Raw genomic sequence first — 15489 nt, forward strand, 5'->3', positions numbered from 1 at the left:
GTTAACAGATACTGGCTGATACATGCAAGTTTGGAGAATCAGTGATTATGTGCTCATTAGTGACCATGGGGACTACTTACAGAGTTTAGCATGTTCACATTATAGCTTTGTCTAGCTTTGTATGAGCTCTGGAAAAAATGCAAGTGTAAACCCTCCATTTACGTTCTCACACATAGACTTCTAAAGGTATACCAGCTATGGAGGCATCTTATGGGAAAAAATGGCATTGAAAGAAAAATTCCCAAGTGTGAAAATAAAAATATTCTCAGAAATTTTGATTAGACCTCAAAAGGCTGGGCAGATGTATCGATTTCATCCTAAATTACTGAAGGTCGTTATTGAAATAAATATTATGTCATAAAAATACAGCTTGGAAGAAATCCACCCAAGGACAAGAACATTTTCTGTGGTTAATGATAGAGGCAGTTACATTAAAAGAGAGACCTCACCAGTATCAGCCCTATAGTGGGCCCCAGGAGAATGATTTGGTCCCCAGTCCTTGCTTTTCTTGAGATACACTTTTGGAAGGACCAAAGAACCAATTATGTTTGTCTTAGCATAGTACCCAATGTCCTATTCTAGCATATTAAATAAGGCCCTCTGGTTATGTGAAACAAAATAATTTTGTGTGTTCACTTGGGCCTCAGGACATGGGAGGTTCCAGGCAACCAGAACAGCCTGATGCACACTGAAGGAGCAATCACTGGGTTTGGTCTCAAATCTGTGACTTCAGCCAAGTTACAGATTTCTCTAGACTTCAGTTTTCTCATCTGCAAAATGGTGATGATATCTGTCTTGTTATCTTACTAGGTTGTTAGAAGGACTGAACGAGATGAAGTAGTCTTCTAGGACAGGGGTCCTCAACCCTTGGGCTGCAGAGTGGTGGCAGGAGGGCTGCACAGCAGGTGAGCAGTGGGTGAGTGAGTGAAGCTTCCTCTGTGTTTACAGCCTCTCACCACCACTCACATTACCACCTGAGCTCTGCCTCCTGAGATCAGCAGCAGCATTAGACTCTCACGTGAGCGTGAACCCTATTGTGAACTGCGTATGCGAGGGATCTAGGTTGCGTGTTCCTAGGTTGCGTGTTCTTATGATAATCTAATGCCTGATGATCTGTCAGTGTCTCCCATCACCCCCCAGATGGGATGCCTAGTTGCAAGAAAACAAGCTCAGGGCTCCCACAGATTCTACATGATGGTGAGTTGTATAATTATTTCATTATATATTAAAATGTGATAATAGAAATAAAGTACACAATAAATGTAATGCACCTGAATCATCCCGAAACCATCCCCCACCCAAACCTTCACCGTGGAAAAATTGTCTTCCACAAAACCAGTCCCTGGTGCCAAAAAGCTTGGAGACTGCTCCTTTAGGAAGCTTTCAGTGTTTTACAAAAAAGAGGTTTGCCAGCTTTTGGACTTTTTACACAAGAGAGAAATAAATTCTCTCGCTTAAACACTGCTATTTTGGATTTCCTATTACATGAGGCCAAACTGAATCTTAACAGATTTGAGCAGGATATGTCTCTCTCTCCAGTTACATATAAATTTTTTTAAAATGTCTTTTTTCCCAAAAAGGTCTTGCATGGCTTTTAACACATTCTTAGGTTCCTTACACTTATGATGAATTGGTGTCACACAGTGCACAATCTGCATTTGGTTTTTTTTTCATTCAACACTGTTTTTGAGCTGGTCCCAGTTAATATATAGAGATGTAATTTATTTTTTCAACTGCTATTTAGCTTTCCTTTATATGAATATATTTTATCATTCTGCTACAGATAGAAATTTAAATGGTTTCATAGCTTCCATTTTCCTAAGCACTGCTAAAATTTTCCTTAGAGATTAACCAGTAGATACTTGCATGAGAAAAAAAATGAGTGTTTTCCTTTCTCCACATCCTTGCCAATACATCATCGTATGAGATTTTTTATTTTTGGCCAACTTGATAGATTAAAAGAATGATTTATAATATTTCTAATTTTCATCCAATACATTTGAGCATCTTCCTGTGTTTCTTGGCCACCTAGGTTTTAACTTCTGTCAATTTTCTATTGCTTTCTTTACCCAAATTTTCTCTCTTGTATTTTTCTTACTGAATTATATAGTTCTTCATATATTCTGGAATTTTCTTTTTTTTATGGAGACAAGGTCTTCCTCTGTCCCCCAGGCTGGAGTGCTGTGGCACAATCATGGCTCACCACAGCCTCGACCTCCCGGGCTCAGATGATTCTCCCACCTGAGCCTCCTGAGTAGCTGGGACTATAGGTGCGTGCTGCCACACCTGGGTAATTTCTGTATTTTCTGTAGAGATGGAGTCTCGTCATGTGGCCCAGACTGCTCTTGAACTCCTGGGGTCAAGTGATCCGCCCACCTTGGTCTCCAAAGTGCTGGGATTACAGGTGTGAGCCATGGTACCCTGCCCATTCTGGATATCAACCCTTTGTTTATTAAATATATTGCAAATATCTTATAATAACTTATTTTTGAATATGCTTATAAATTTTGCCATATAACAAACATTTTATATGTTTCTTTTTTTTTTTTAGATGGAGTCTTCTCTGACCCCAGGCTGGAGTGCAGTGGTGCGTGCGGTCCTAGCTCACTGCAACCTCTGCCTCCTGGGTTCAAGTGACTCCCCTGCCTCAGCCTCCTGAGTAGCTGGGATTAAAGGCATGCGCCACAACGCCCAGCTAACTTTTATGTTTTTAGTAGAGATGGGGTTTCACCATGTTGGCCAGGCTGGTCTCTTAACTCCTGACTTCAGGTGATCCACCCACCTCAGGCTCCCAGAGTGCTGGCATGAAATCCATGATCCATCAGCCACCGTCCTCGGCCCTGTATGTTTTTAAAATGTGTTTTTCTCTTATGTTTAAGAAATTCTTCTATGATATTTAAAAATAATGGTTATTACTGATACATAGAAAATTCTATTGATTTCTGCATGTTAATTGTGAATTCATTGTTCTTTGCAAACTATTTATATTGGCTTGACATTTTCTTAGATTTTTTTCAATCAGAAAGAACATATATAGGAAGACAATTTGTCATTACGGGCAAATAATATTTCTAATTTTTGTACTTGGCTTATTTATTGCTGAGTTATTTGGTAAAATGATGAAAGAGGAACATTTTGGGAGCGGCTCAAAATTGTACTAGTGACAGTGTACACTGCAGCTTCATATAGGAGCTTAAAAATAACTATTTTCTAATTTTTTTCATAAACTCCCTGACCTTAAAGAAAGCTTTAGAGATACTGACATTTAGTTCCTTTATTATTCAGGTGGGGTTGCGGTGGCTCATGCCTGTAAATCACAGCACTTTGGGAGGCTGAGGCGGGTGGATTACTTGAGGCCAGGACTTTGAGACCAGCCTGACCAACATGGTGAAACCTGTCTCTACTAAAAATACAAAAAGTTAGCTGGGTGTGGTGGTGCATGCCTGTAATCCCAGCTGCTTAGGAGGCTGAGGCACGAGACTCACTTGAACCTGGGAGGCAGAGATTGCAGTGAGCAGAGATTGTGGCACTGCACTCCAACCTGGGTGAAAGAGCGAGACTCTGTTAAAAACAAAAACAAAAAAACTTCCTTATGATTCAAATGCTTGTTCTGTAATAGTCTTACTCAAGAAATCATTCAAATGCTCGTTCTGTAATAGCCTTACTCAAGAAATCAGTATTGCTATATTGTTTTCTAATGCTTGAGCTAAAAGACACAGGAAAACAAAATGAACAGAAAAACTGTACTCATGAAATTACTCTGTAAGTATGAAATACGAGGTAAGAAGATGAATCCTGACCTGAAGTGATTCGCCTGCCATAGCCTCACAAAGTGCTGGGATTATAGGCATGAGCCACCGTGCCCGGCCAGATAATGAAATCTTTAGACTCACTAGTTTCCAAAGGTGGGATCTGCCATATAATATTCAGAAATACTTGAATGGCTTTCCCCAAGAACAAAACCACGGGCTTGCACATGAGAGCATCTAAAGCGCTAGTCTGTGGGACTGACACTTCTCTTCTCTATCCATTTCCACAGCAGTTTTCATGGATTTGGGGCCAGATGCTAGAGACAAAGGCTGAGTTGTCCAGGACGTCATACTCTTGCTTTGCTGGAGACAGAGCAAAGCTAGAGATAAGAGATGGAGACAGATGACAGGATGTCATCTCTCCTGTGGCTTCTTCTAGTGTGGGGTCCCCAAGCCTGGCCTCTCCAGCTGATGTGCTGCTTTAGTTGGTGTCTGCCCTGGTCCTTTGGTTCACAGGCTCACATGCTTTTTTGGGTTGTGTCCCCTTGGATTACAGAGGTGATGTGTCCTGTGACCAAGCATGGAGGCGGCCACTCCTGCTCCCCTCAGGAGTGTCTTAAAATACTTCCACTTTAGCTACCCTATTGAATGACAGGTTAGCTGGGTGCTGTGTTTTCAGGTGATGGACATTTTCCCTCAGTCCTCTGAAGGTGTTGCTGGCTCCAGGCATTCATGCGGCCATGCCATTCTGATTGTTGTACACAGAGAGCAAACTAGAATTTTCTCTTGGCTTTTTAGATTTTCTTCTTTATATTCTGAAACTTTATTATATCAAGGTTTCAATTTTATTTTTTTTTTGGAGACAGGGTCCTACTCTGTCACCCAGGCTGGAATGCAATGGTGCAATCCTGTTCACTGCAGCCTCCAAGTCAAGGGCTCAAGCGAGCCTTCTTTCTCAGCCTCCCAAGTAGCTGGGATCACAGGTGTGCACCACTCTGCCTGGCTAACAAGGTTTTTGTTTTTGTTTTTTTGTTTTTGTTTTTTTTAAATACATTCAGACTGTTTTGCCCTTGATGAGTTTTTCAGTCTGCATAGTCCTGTCATTTTTTCACTTCTGGAAAATTCTTAGTCATGATTTCTGCAAGTATTTCCTCTCATTCAATTTTTTCCTTTTGGAACTCTTTCTCTCATTACCTTTTTGTAATAATCTCTTTATTTCCCTATACTGCATTTTTTAATGGTTTCTTCTGTTCTACTTTTACAAATTCTATCTTCACATGGATTTAGCCTACTTTTTACTTTTATTCATTAATTTAAAGATATATTTAACTCCATTTTCACTAATGAGGGTATATCTGCATTTAGTTTTTACTTTTAAAGAGGCAGGGTCTTGCTCTGCTGTTCAGGCTGGCATTGAACTCCTGGGGCTCAAGCAGTCCAAGGAGCTGAGACTACAGGCATGCGCTACCACGCCCAGCCTGCATTTTGTCTTTTTTTTTTTTTTTTTTTTTTTTTTTTTTTTACGTATTTGCTTGCTTCTTCTGAATACCCTCTTGGTCTTGTTTCATGGGTAACATTCCTGCCTCTGTCATGAATGGGGTGTCCTGTTTTTCGGGTCTGCTGGCAATGGATGTTGCCCTGTACCCTTCGTCTGAGAGCTTTCTGTTGAGAGGGCTCTTATAGCCGAGTTGCCACATGCTTGCCTGAGCCTGGTTCTCCTCCTGCTGCTGCTCTTTCAACTTGAACAATTAACTTAATGAGTCTGAGGTTTTCTCTTTACCCTGGTACCACAGAGGTTCACACGTAACAGAGACCTGACTCCTGATTTATGCGTGTCTTCTGCTTGCTCCAGGGGCTGGGAGCAGGCAGCCTGTCCCGGCTGCCACTCGAGTAAAGCAGACCTGTTGTGACCACAGTTCACTGGCAAAAGAGCAAGTCCCAGGCCTCTGCATCACAAGATGCCTCGCTCCGCCTGCCCACAGGGGTGCTGAGCCCCTGCTCCTGGGCGGGCGCTGAGACCCCAGCCTCCAGTGCACATTTCTTTCTCATCCTCTGCTTCCTCTGGGCCCCAAGGATGCAGCCCTGCTGGCCACAGAGGCTTCGTTTCCACTTTGGATCCACAGAGGGTTTTTTAAGCGTAACGAGACATTTTTTTAAAGTTTTTTTTCCTATTAACACTACAGGTCAAGAGTTGGGAGAGGCTTTGGGATTACTATGCAATTGTAGAAATAGCTCAAGGTCATTAATTAGATGGTCATTTAAAGAAACAACAATCCTTAGCTAAGAAGAATTGATCTTGTTACTTGCTGACCTACTTATTGTGTTACATACTGTAACTTTAAATGGGTTTCTGATCTACTTGTAAGTGTAATTACGTATCGATATTGTTCATACAATTACACTGTTAGTATTATTAGTACAATTATGAGTATGTATATTTACCAAGCATTTCAATAATATCTACCCCCGATCTTTTTTTTTCCCACAAAGGCTGTGCTTGGACTGTATTACTTTCTTGCAGTCTAGCATTTACAAGTCTAGCATTTTAAGTCAATGAGATCTTGGCCACTATTAAGTACTCCTGACTGGCAAGTCTGCTGGTGTTACTTAGTGTGGTGTGTTCACATCAGAGACGGGGGCCCAGAGTGAGGAATGGCTGCAATATAAGGGTCAGGGAAAGAGGCTCTGGGGCCAGACCGCCTGGGCTGGAGCCTGGTTCTGCCACTTACAGCTGTGTGACCCTACGTGCCTCAGTTTCTCCTTTTGTAAAATGGGGATAATGATGACACTCACCCAATAGGGTTGCCTTGTGGATGGCTCGAGTTAATACGTGTCCATACAGAATAAACCTTGTATGTCACAAAGCATTAAAAACAAAAATTTTAGATTTTTAAACAAAAAAAAGTTTAGACTTTTAAAAACAAATCTCATTTCTAAATGGAAGGCATGTTTTTCATTGAGACATCCATGGAAAGATGACAGCGGAGAGACGGCCGACTGAATTGTCTAGGACATTACCTTTGTACACTCTCTTAATGACCAAGGGCCCATCTCCCGCCACAGATGATTTTCCCCCATCCAGACTCAGTCCCAGCCCAGCCGAGGTCTTCAGCACTTCAACACACAGAGCATCGTGTACAGCCACACTTCTCCCTGCAGCAGCAGCGTGCATCGAGATAAAAACGACAGAGCTGTTCGTCATGCCATCTGTCCAAGTCCCTGCGGACGCATCGCCTCCAGCCCCATGTACTTCTGGCACCCACTTCTGGCACCCTCAAGTCCCATCTACCCTGAGTACTTATAACAGCACTTGAGCCCAGTAGCACTGTTGGCCTTCCGACTCTGGGGCTGCCCTCCTGGGCTGTGTTGCTGCTCTACTTGCATCCTTTGTTCTGTGTTTTCTGCAAGCATTGGCGAATGCTTTCATGCCCAAGCAGAAATCCCCAGAAGGCAAAGTGCTCTTGTTAAGCCCTCCACACCGGCTGTGCACTTCTCAGTGAGGACTGAAGTCACACTTTGGGACTCCAAATTTGATTTTCTGCCAACCCTGGCTGCTAATGGCAGCAGAACATCACCCTTTGGTACCAAGACTTGGCAGCACCAAAATGCCCAGCCTCATGTGAGACTGTTAGAATGGACTCCAAAGCCCCCAGGAACCCAGAGAGCTTCCTGCCTCCCCGCTCCTGCCACTCCTGCTCCTGCAAAGGGAAACCCTGCCCCTGGCAATGGCTGTCTTCACAGACACATTTGGGGTTGCCTCCACTGGCATCTGGCTCCACTGTGAGGAGATGCGTTTCCATGGTGATGCCGGCTCTGTGCTGGTCTTGGGAAGGTGGGCTGGGTTTGAATCAGGATTGTAAACTTGCCTCCTTGTACTTTCCTCCCTTGCCTATCAGCCAAGGACGTCAGAGTTGACTGCAAAGGCACACTTAGTTGATTGGGAGGCAGAGGAAGGACCACAACAGATGGACTAAATTGCCTGCTTCCTGTGGTCACTAGGTGTGAAGCCAAGCTAGCTCTGTCTCCTTCAGACATAAAGGCCAGTCCACAGTCATGGTTTAAAGAAGGCCACTCCACAGGGCCTGAAGGATGCTGTCAGTGTATGGTAAGTAATAACCGCTTAGGACAAGGTAGACCTGGGTTAGGGAGACTAAAGAACAGGCAACTGAGCGAGGCTAAGCCCTCCAGGCGCGCAGCATTTGAGAGCTCTGCAGGCTCTGCTTCAAGGCCAGAGGCCCTGAAGTTGCTGCAGGAATACTGAGTGATTATAAAATGACAGAAGGACCGTCCAGATACGAGTTCACCAGGCTTAAAAACTGGCAGCTGTGAGGATGAAGTGGTTTCCTTTGACAGTTTACAAGGATCCCACTGAAAATCCACCAAGCGGTCAAGACAGTTCTGGGGCAAAGGCAAGCATGACAAGATCTGATGACCAAGGTGCTTCTCTGCATTGGGGAGGGCCTCAGCCCTCTGGAAGAGGGAAAGTGAAATGACACAGAAGGAAGACCGGGGACATGACCACGGAGGCATCTGGACAAGAAGTGTTTCTCATTTGTTAAATGGAATCGGAGCCATTTTCAGCAGGGACTACAAACAGCTCTGGCCCACAAGAAAGCCAAGTTGTAGAAAGGAATCCAGCTACCCTCATCAGGGAGAGATGTGGAGAAGGAACGAAAGGCCTCTCCCAGAAGGCAATGCCCAACCCATACCCTCTGCTTTGCTCTCTCGACTAAAAAAAGACGTTACCCCTGAATGCCAAGATGAACGGCACTCCAGACATCTGCAGTACTTAACAGGGCATTAAACAGCCCGCACTGCAGAAACAGACGCTGTACGTGGTTCTGAGGCTCTGAATATGGATGGCACATAGAAAATCTGTTTCTAAACCTCTTCCAGTGAGTTATTCTTGGGTGACTAAGGCTGCAGTTTCTGTTTTCAGACACAAAACACTCTTGCCCCCTCATTTCCTTCTGTTCTTCTAAACCAGGAAAGAATACAACCTTGCTGTTTCCCAAGGATAAATCTTAGTTCTGGAATTTCTCCTTCAATGCTGATTGCCCCATCACAGTAGTTTCCTGTTTTCCTTACCAGCCCTAACAAGAGGGTGTGAATATAAAAGAGATTCCTTCTTAGGACACTTAGGGAAACTGTTATGCAGTTGTTTTCAATCTTCCACAGTATAGCCTGAACTACTGGGGGAATTTTTCTAATTTTCTAATTTTTTCCAATTTATTTGTTACATTGCTTTTGTAAGAAGCATCCAAACACACTAGACTTCGCTACAGTTAATTTTTCAGATCTAGAAGTTAGCTGTTACTTCCCTCCATGTTCAACCAGAATCTTGTCTTTCCGCAGTAACTCACACCCTGCTGGTTGTTGAAATGATCATCTTACCAACGGCAGGCTCCAGGGGGATGGTCTTTCTGGACAGCAAACCCTTCCCATTGGCTGTGGGAGGCTCCTGCCGGGCAGAGGGCCTGGGCTGATCCATCCCTTTCTTGATGACCACGAGGGCATCTTTGTGCAGCTGTGCCTGGTGCAGAACCTTCAGGACATTCCCGTGGGCTAAGCCAGCCAATGAGGCGCCGTTGACTGACAGAAGGAAATCCCCTCGGTTCATAGTCCCTTCCTGAGAAGCCGCCCCCTGAGAAAACACCCTGTGGACCTGGGACGAGGAAAAGAAAAGGAACAAAACCCAGAGCCACTTATGATTTCCAGTAAAAGGGAGAAAGTAACTAACTGCATATCTGTAGTAAAGTAACCTTTATTTTTTGACAGGGAGTCTTGCTCTGTCGCCCAGGCTGGAGTACAGTAGTGCAATCCCGGCCTCCCAGGTTCAAGTGATTCTCCTGCCTCAGCCTCCTGAGTAGCTGGGATTACAGGCACACACCACTATGCCCGGTTAATTTTTGTACTGTTAGTAGAGATGGGGTTTCACCATGTTGGCCAGGGTGGTCTCGAACTCCTGACCTCAGGTGATCCACCCGCCTCGACCTCCCAAAGTGCTGGGATTACAGGCGTGAGCCACTGTGCTGGGTGTTGTAGTAAAGGAACTTTCTAAGGACAATTTTTCTAAATCATATAGTCACTCGCTTTATAAAGAAACATTCAGTGCGGGGGATGGATCACAAATGTCAATGCCAGTGTCTCCACACATTTTTTGTTTTTAACTCAACTTCTTGTTAGTGTCTGACATGGGCCTGGCATCCAGGAGGCAATGGCAATACGAAGATGAACAAGGCCTGGGCTCGTGCGGTGAAGGTGACCCTCTGGATGGTCCCGAAGGCTTTTGAATGATGTAAAATTTTCAGTGACTGCTTTTGAGAAAGAAGTAATTGTATAAACAAACACAAGTTTGGCCAGTTGATTCTAATGTTCTCTACTGCTTAAAATATTTAGGTAAATTATAAGGCTATAGCGAATTGTGTTTACAGGGACTGAAAATGGCCTACACGTGTCAGCTCTGTGTTAAAAATGCTTCTTTGTCAACGAAAACCTTACATACTACTTCTCCCACTTCTCCCTTTTATGTTGGTAGCTGGGAATGAAACCCAGCAATCTCTGAACCCGCTGATTGGAATTTGTGCCCTGATCACATTCTGAGGCTGCTTAAGGAGGGATTTTGCTGAGAGCCTAATGACTTTGTCACTTACCGTGATTGATTTTGGCTCCACATCTGTCCCTCCTGCCACACTGAATCCCAGACCTGAGCCTTCTTTTCTATTCAAGACTATGAAGCAAACATCTTCTTTATTCTAGTGAAAACAAACAAAAATTATCCTTTGAGCTGGAGCTGCAAAAAATTAAGAAAGAAAGGAAAACATATCTCCTTGTACCAAGAGTAAGGAAGCTCTGATGTCAGTCCTCTTGGAAGGGCTTTTCACTGCAGACCCTAAAGGTTCTTTGGCTCTCAGCCAGGCGTGGTAGCTCATGCCTGTAATCCCAACACTCTGGGAAGCCAAGGTGGGCAGATCTCTTGAGCCCAGGAGTCTCGAGACCAGCCTGGGCAGTGTGGCAAAACCCTGTCTCTACAAAATTAGCCAGGTGTGGTGATGCATGCTTATAGTCCCAGCTACTCAGGAGGCTGAGGTGGGAGGATTACCTGAGCCTGGGAGGTCATGGCTGCAGTGAGCCATGATCATGCCACTGCACTTCAGCCTGGGCGACAGAATGAGACCTTGTCTCAAAAAAAAAAAAAAAAAAAAAAAAATCATAGCACATAATTTGATCACGATGGGAATCCTTCATTCTATAATTCTTTAAGTCTACAATTTAGCAAAGCCAGTCCTGGCGACAGCAGAAAGATAAGCGTCAGTGGCAAGAGGCAGGATAACAGCATATCGAGGCCATGTGTTTTCTACATCTCCCTCCCCATGTTCAGGTCATTGGATTTCAGGTGCAATTAATTGATGTCATAAAATGGAAAGCATAGCCGGGCGCAGTGGCTCAGGTCTGTAATTCCAGCCCTCTGGGAGGCCAAAATAGGCAGATCACCTGAGGTCAAGAGTTCGAGACCAGCCTAGTCAACATGGCGAAATCCCATCTCTACTAAAAAAATACAAAAATTAGCCTGGCATGGTGGCGGATACCTGTAATCCCAGCTACTTGGGAGGCTGAGGCAGGAGAATTGCTTGAACCTAGCAGGCAGAGGTTGCAGTGAGTGGAGATCATGCAGTGCACTCCAGCCTGGGTGATGGAGTGAGACTCTGTCTCAAAAATCCCCAAAGTTCACTCCAACCAAAACCTAGACTGTCCTGCAGAACTTTTGGGGGAGTTAGGAGGTTGACTTCTTGGGCAGCTTCAACCCTATGTGTGCTCACACATGGATCGATGGGGAGAAAGGTTGACTAGGCTTTCCAAACCAAAATGGGAATACGGAGCCCAGTAAATGGTCTTTATCCAGCTTCTGGGAGGTAACGTGATGCTGAAAATAGGAAAACTTACCAGGTATTTAAATGTTTTATTGGAGCAAAGAGACAATATTTGAAAATGAGGCCCTCCTGCATTCCAAGACAAGTCAAATCACCAACATTTCAATGTATTCACATTTTTTCCAGTGGTGTTTAGGGACACAGATATGCTAGGAGCTGTTTGCTGGGCCACATTTTGCCTCTGAGAGCCTCAGCACAGTCTCAGCGTGGCCAGATCAGCCATCAAGACTCTCCAAGGTTTGGGCGTGTTGAAGTCAGGAGGCCAGGGTTTTCAGCCTCGAATCTCTCACAGCACTGCCAAGGACACAGAAAATAGTTCTGTGCAGTTCTACTTTTACTACCTGCAAACCATACTCATTGGAAAAAGCAAGGCAGGAAACTTCTAGACTGAGGATGGCAGAGTAAGGATAGCCCTGCTCACCGCTCCTCTCTGAAGACACTGAGAAAATAAGAAAGGGAGAAGAATGCTGTGTTCTGATGAATAGGAATGGTCTTCAAACCAAACCACAACCCTGCCTCATGGTGAGCGTGAGGAGTAGCGGGTGAGGAAGGCCCTAGAATAAGCCCCCCTCGGGCAGCACTCTGGCATGCTGGCCATACTGCTGTTTGAGGTCCCTGAAGATGTACATCTTGCTTGTGGTTGGCTGGACAGTCTGGTCTTCTCCTTTGACATTTCATCTAACACTAAAATGTATGGGGCAAAGGGGGCCTGGCAACGTGTGACCCCACCTGTGCCCCCTTGACTGGTCTCAGAGTGCAACTTTCACACATGAAGTATTTCCTTATTGTAATAACAAGTGGGAGGAGGAAGAGAGATGAGGGGCTATTCCCTCCTCTTACTGAAAGCGAAAGTGCGTAGCATCTCAAGACATTTTGCTTTTCTTTTAAAGACTGGGTCTTGCTCTGTCACCCAGGCCAGAGTGCGGTGGCGTGATCATAGCTCACTGAGCCTCAAACTACTGGGTCCAACTGATTCTCCTGCTTGAGATTCCCACGTAGCTAGGGCTATAGGCATATGCCACCACGCCTGGCTAATTTTTTAAATTTAGTCTATTTTTTTTTTTTTTTTTGAGAGATGGGGGTCTCACTATGTTGATGAGGCTGGTCTCGAACTCCTGGCCTCAAATGATCCTCCTGTCAAGGCATTTCTTAACTGCACAGACCCAAACCAGCAGCTGAGAATCAGAAGGGAGTGGAACCTGAAGGGACTGGTTCCTCTATTCCAACCTCTCGCCTCACATCCTGGCCAACTCCTCACTAGGTGCCAAGGCTGGTCCTTGGCTGAGAAACTGCACAGCCCCTCTCTGGGTAATATTTGAATTTCTGGAACCACACTCTTAGATGACTTCAGTGACCCAGGTATACTACCACTAAAGAAACATTCATATTTATTTCTCTAAATAGAAAATACTCATTCATTAGGGTTCAAATCTCCATAGCCCTAAGAAATTGATCTTCAGATTAGTATCCTAGATGTGAACCTATGGTTTCTTCTGTCAATGTTTATTGTCACAGCTGATTTACTGAAAGATTTTATCTGTAATTCCTTGTACTCCAGGGTTCAGATGCTCTTCTACAGGTGACCTTTGAACACCACGGGCTCAAACTGCACAGATCACTCACACTCGGGGTTTCTTCTGCCTCCTTGAGACAGCAAGACCAACCCCTCCCTCCTTCTCAGCCTACTCAGTGTGAAGATGACAAGGATGAAGCCCTTTATGATGAGCCACTTCCACTTAATGAATAGTAAATACACTTCCCCTTATTATTATTATTTTTAATTGAGATGAAGTCTTGCTCTGTCGCCCAGGCTGGAATGCAGTGGTGCAATCTTAGCTCATGGCAACCTCCGCCTCCCAAGTTCAAGCAATCCTCTCACCTCAGCCTCCCAAGTAGCTAAGACTACAGGAACCCACCACCATGCCCAGCTAATTTTTGTATTTTTGTATTTTTAGTAGAGACAGGGTTTCACCCTAGTGGCCAGGCTGGTGTTGACCTCAAGTGATCTGCCCGCCTAGGCCTCCCAAAGTTCTGAGATTACAGGCGTAAGCCACTGCACCTGGCCTCTTGGGATTTTCTTAATAACATTCTATTATCTCTAACTTACGTTGTTGTAAGAAGACAATATGTAATACATATAACTGAAGAAACTTGTATTAATTGACTGTTTATGTTATCAGTAAGGCTTCCGGTCAACAGTAGGTTGTTAGTAGTTAAGTTTCTGGGGGAGTTAAGAGTTATATGCGGATTTTCCACGGCATGAAGGTCAACGCCCCAACTCTCCTGTTCAAGGGTCCATCCACCGTATTTCAGGGCAAGGGCGGGACTACACCGATGTAACTCTTCTCTCACCAGCAGGTGGCTCCCTTGACTAGTTTATGTCTACAGTTAGGTGGCCAGAGGTACTTGAGGTCATTCTGCATTATTTCCAAGATGTCTAGCTCTGCTCTGAGGACTCTCTGCAAACAAACTCCACACATAGAAGTCAGGAGGATGGTAACTAGTTGCTACTTGGGGGATGAAAACAGCGGTGACACCCATGTGGCACCTGAACATTCAAGACAAGGTCTAGCTTCTGAAGCTGGCTAGCAGCACATGAGGCCAAAGTCAGACTGAGCTGTGAAACTCGCAACCCAAGGCAGTCCTCCATCTCCAGGACTTGGGACGGGCTCTCCTCGGCTGTCTGGGCGGGTGGCACATACCCGGGCACTCACGCAGCCGCAGTTCATGTTCCTGAACTGTGTTTCACTCACCTCTGATTGTGCTTTCGCTTCCTGAATGAGAGTTAGGATGGTAGATTTCGACCCCACTGACGATAAAACAGACTGTAATCTTTGCTGGTCCCCCGCTGAGACCAGAAGTTGATCCAAACTAAATAATATAAATATATTTGAAGAACATTAAAGAAAAAAGCAATTTCGTCATTTTATAAGAATGCATTTAAAATGATCTCCTTTCTACTATATTGCAGGTATTTTCTGTTTGTCATGCTTTTTTGGTCACAACTTCTATTCCAAACTAATGGAAGAATAAATCCTGAGTGCTGAACAGAAATGTCATTCACTGCCAATGGCAAAGGGAATTGCTATGAATTCAGAGATCCCCTCAAGAAGTTATGGGACCAATGCTGGAGCTTAACAGGACACTTCTGACATATTTTAAAATATTCAATACATAGGTCCAGGTGAAATACTTTTATTTTTATTGTTTTTGAGATGGAGTCAGCTCTGTCGCCCAGGCTGGAGTGCAGTGGCACGATCTCAGTTCACTGCAACCTCTACCTCCTGGCTTCAAGCTATTCTCGTGCCTCAGCTTCCCGAGTAGCTGGGACTACAGGCACCCGCCACCATGCCTGGCTAATTTTTTAGTAGAGACAGGATTTCACCATATTGGCCAGGCTGGTCTTGAACTCCTGACCTCAAATGATCCACCTGCCTCGGTCTCCCAAAGTGCTGGGATTATAGGCCTGAGCCACTGGGTTTTTTTTTTTTTTTTTTTTTTTGACAGAGTTTCACCCTTGTTGCCCAGGCTGGAGTGCAGTGATGCGATCTCAGCTCACTGCAACCTCCGCCTCCTGGGTTCAAGTGATTCTCCTGCCTCAGCCTCCTGAGTAGCTGGGATTACAGCCGTACGCCACCACTCCCGGCTAATTTTTGTATTTTTAGTAGAGATGGGGTTTCACCATGTTGGCCAGGCTGGTCTCGAACTCCTCACCTCAAGTGATCCACCAGGCTCGGCCTCTCAAAGTGCTGGGATTACAGGCATGAGCCACCACACCTGGCCTCAAGTGAAATATTTTAAAATCTGTT

General features: G+C 44.7%; 1 protein-coding gene across 9 annotated transcripts in view; it reads right to left on the reverse strand.

Annotated features, from left to right (window-relative positions):
- Positions 1–15489, reverse strand: part of LOC105473016 (PDZ domain containing 2) — a 480967-nt gene that overhangs the window by 3460 nt on the left and 462018 nt on the right. For 8 of the 9 annotated variants that reach the window (XM_071099068.1, XM_071099065.1, XM_071099061.1 and 5 more), the window contains 4 exons: positions 14434–14551; positions 10403–10504; positions 9144–9414; positions 6768–6902 (listed from right to left, as the gene is read on the reverse strand). In XM_071099068.1, the coding sequence (XP_070955169.1) occupies positions 6768–6902; positions 9144–9414; positions 10403–10504; positions 14434–14551 (626 nt within the window). The remainder of the gene's footprint in view (positions 1–6767; positions 6903–9143; positions 9415–10402; positions 10505–14433; positions 14552–15489) is intronic. The other variant, XM_071099064.1, reaches the window with a different exon arrangement.

Source organism: Macaca nemestrina, chromosome 6, assembly GCF_043159975.1.
Source record: "Macaca nemestrina isolate mMacNem1 chromosome 6, mMacNem.hap1, whole genome shotgun sequence".
NCBI classification, from domain to species: domain Eukaryota; kingdom Metazoa; phylum Chordata; class Mammalia; order Primates; family Cercopithecidae; genus Macaca; species Macaca nemestrina.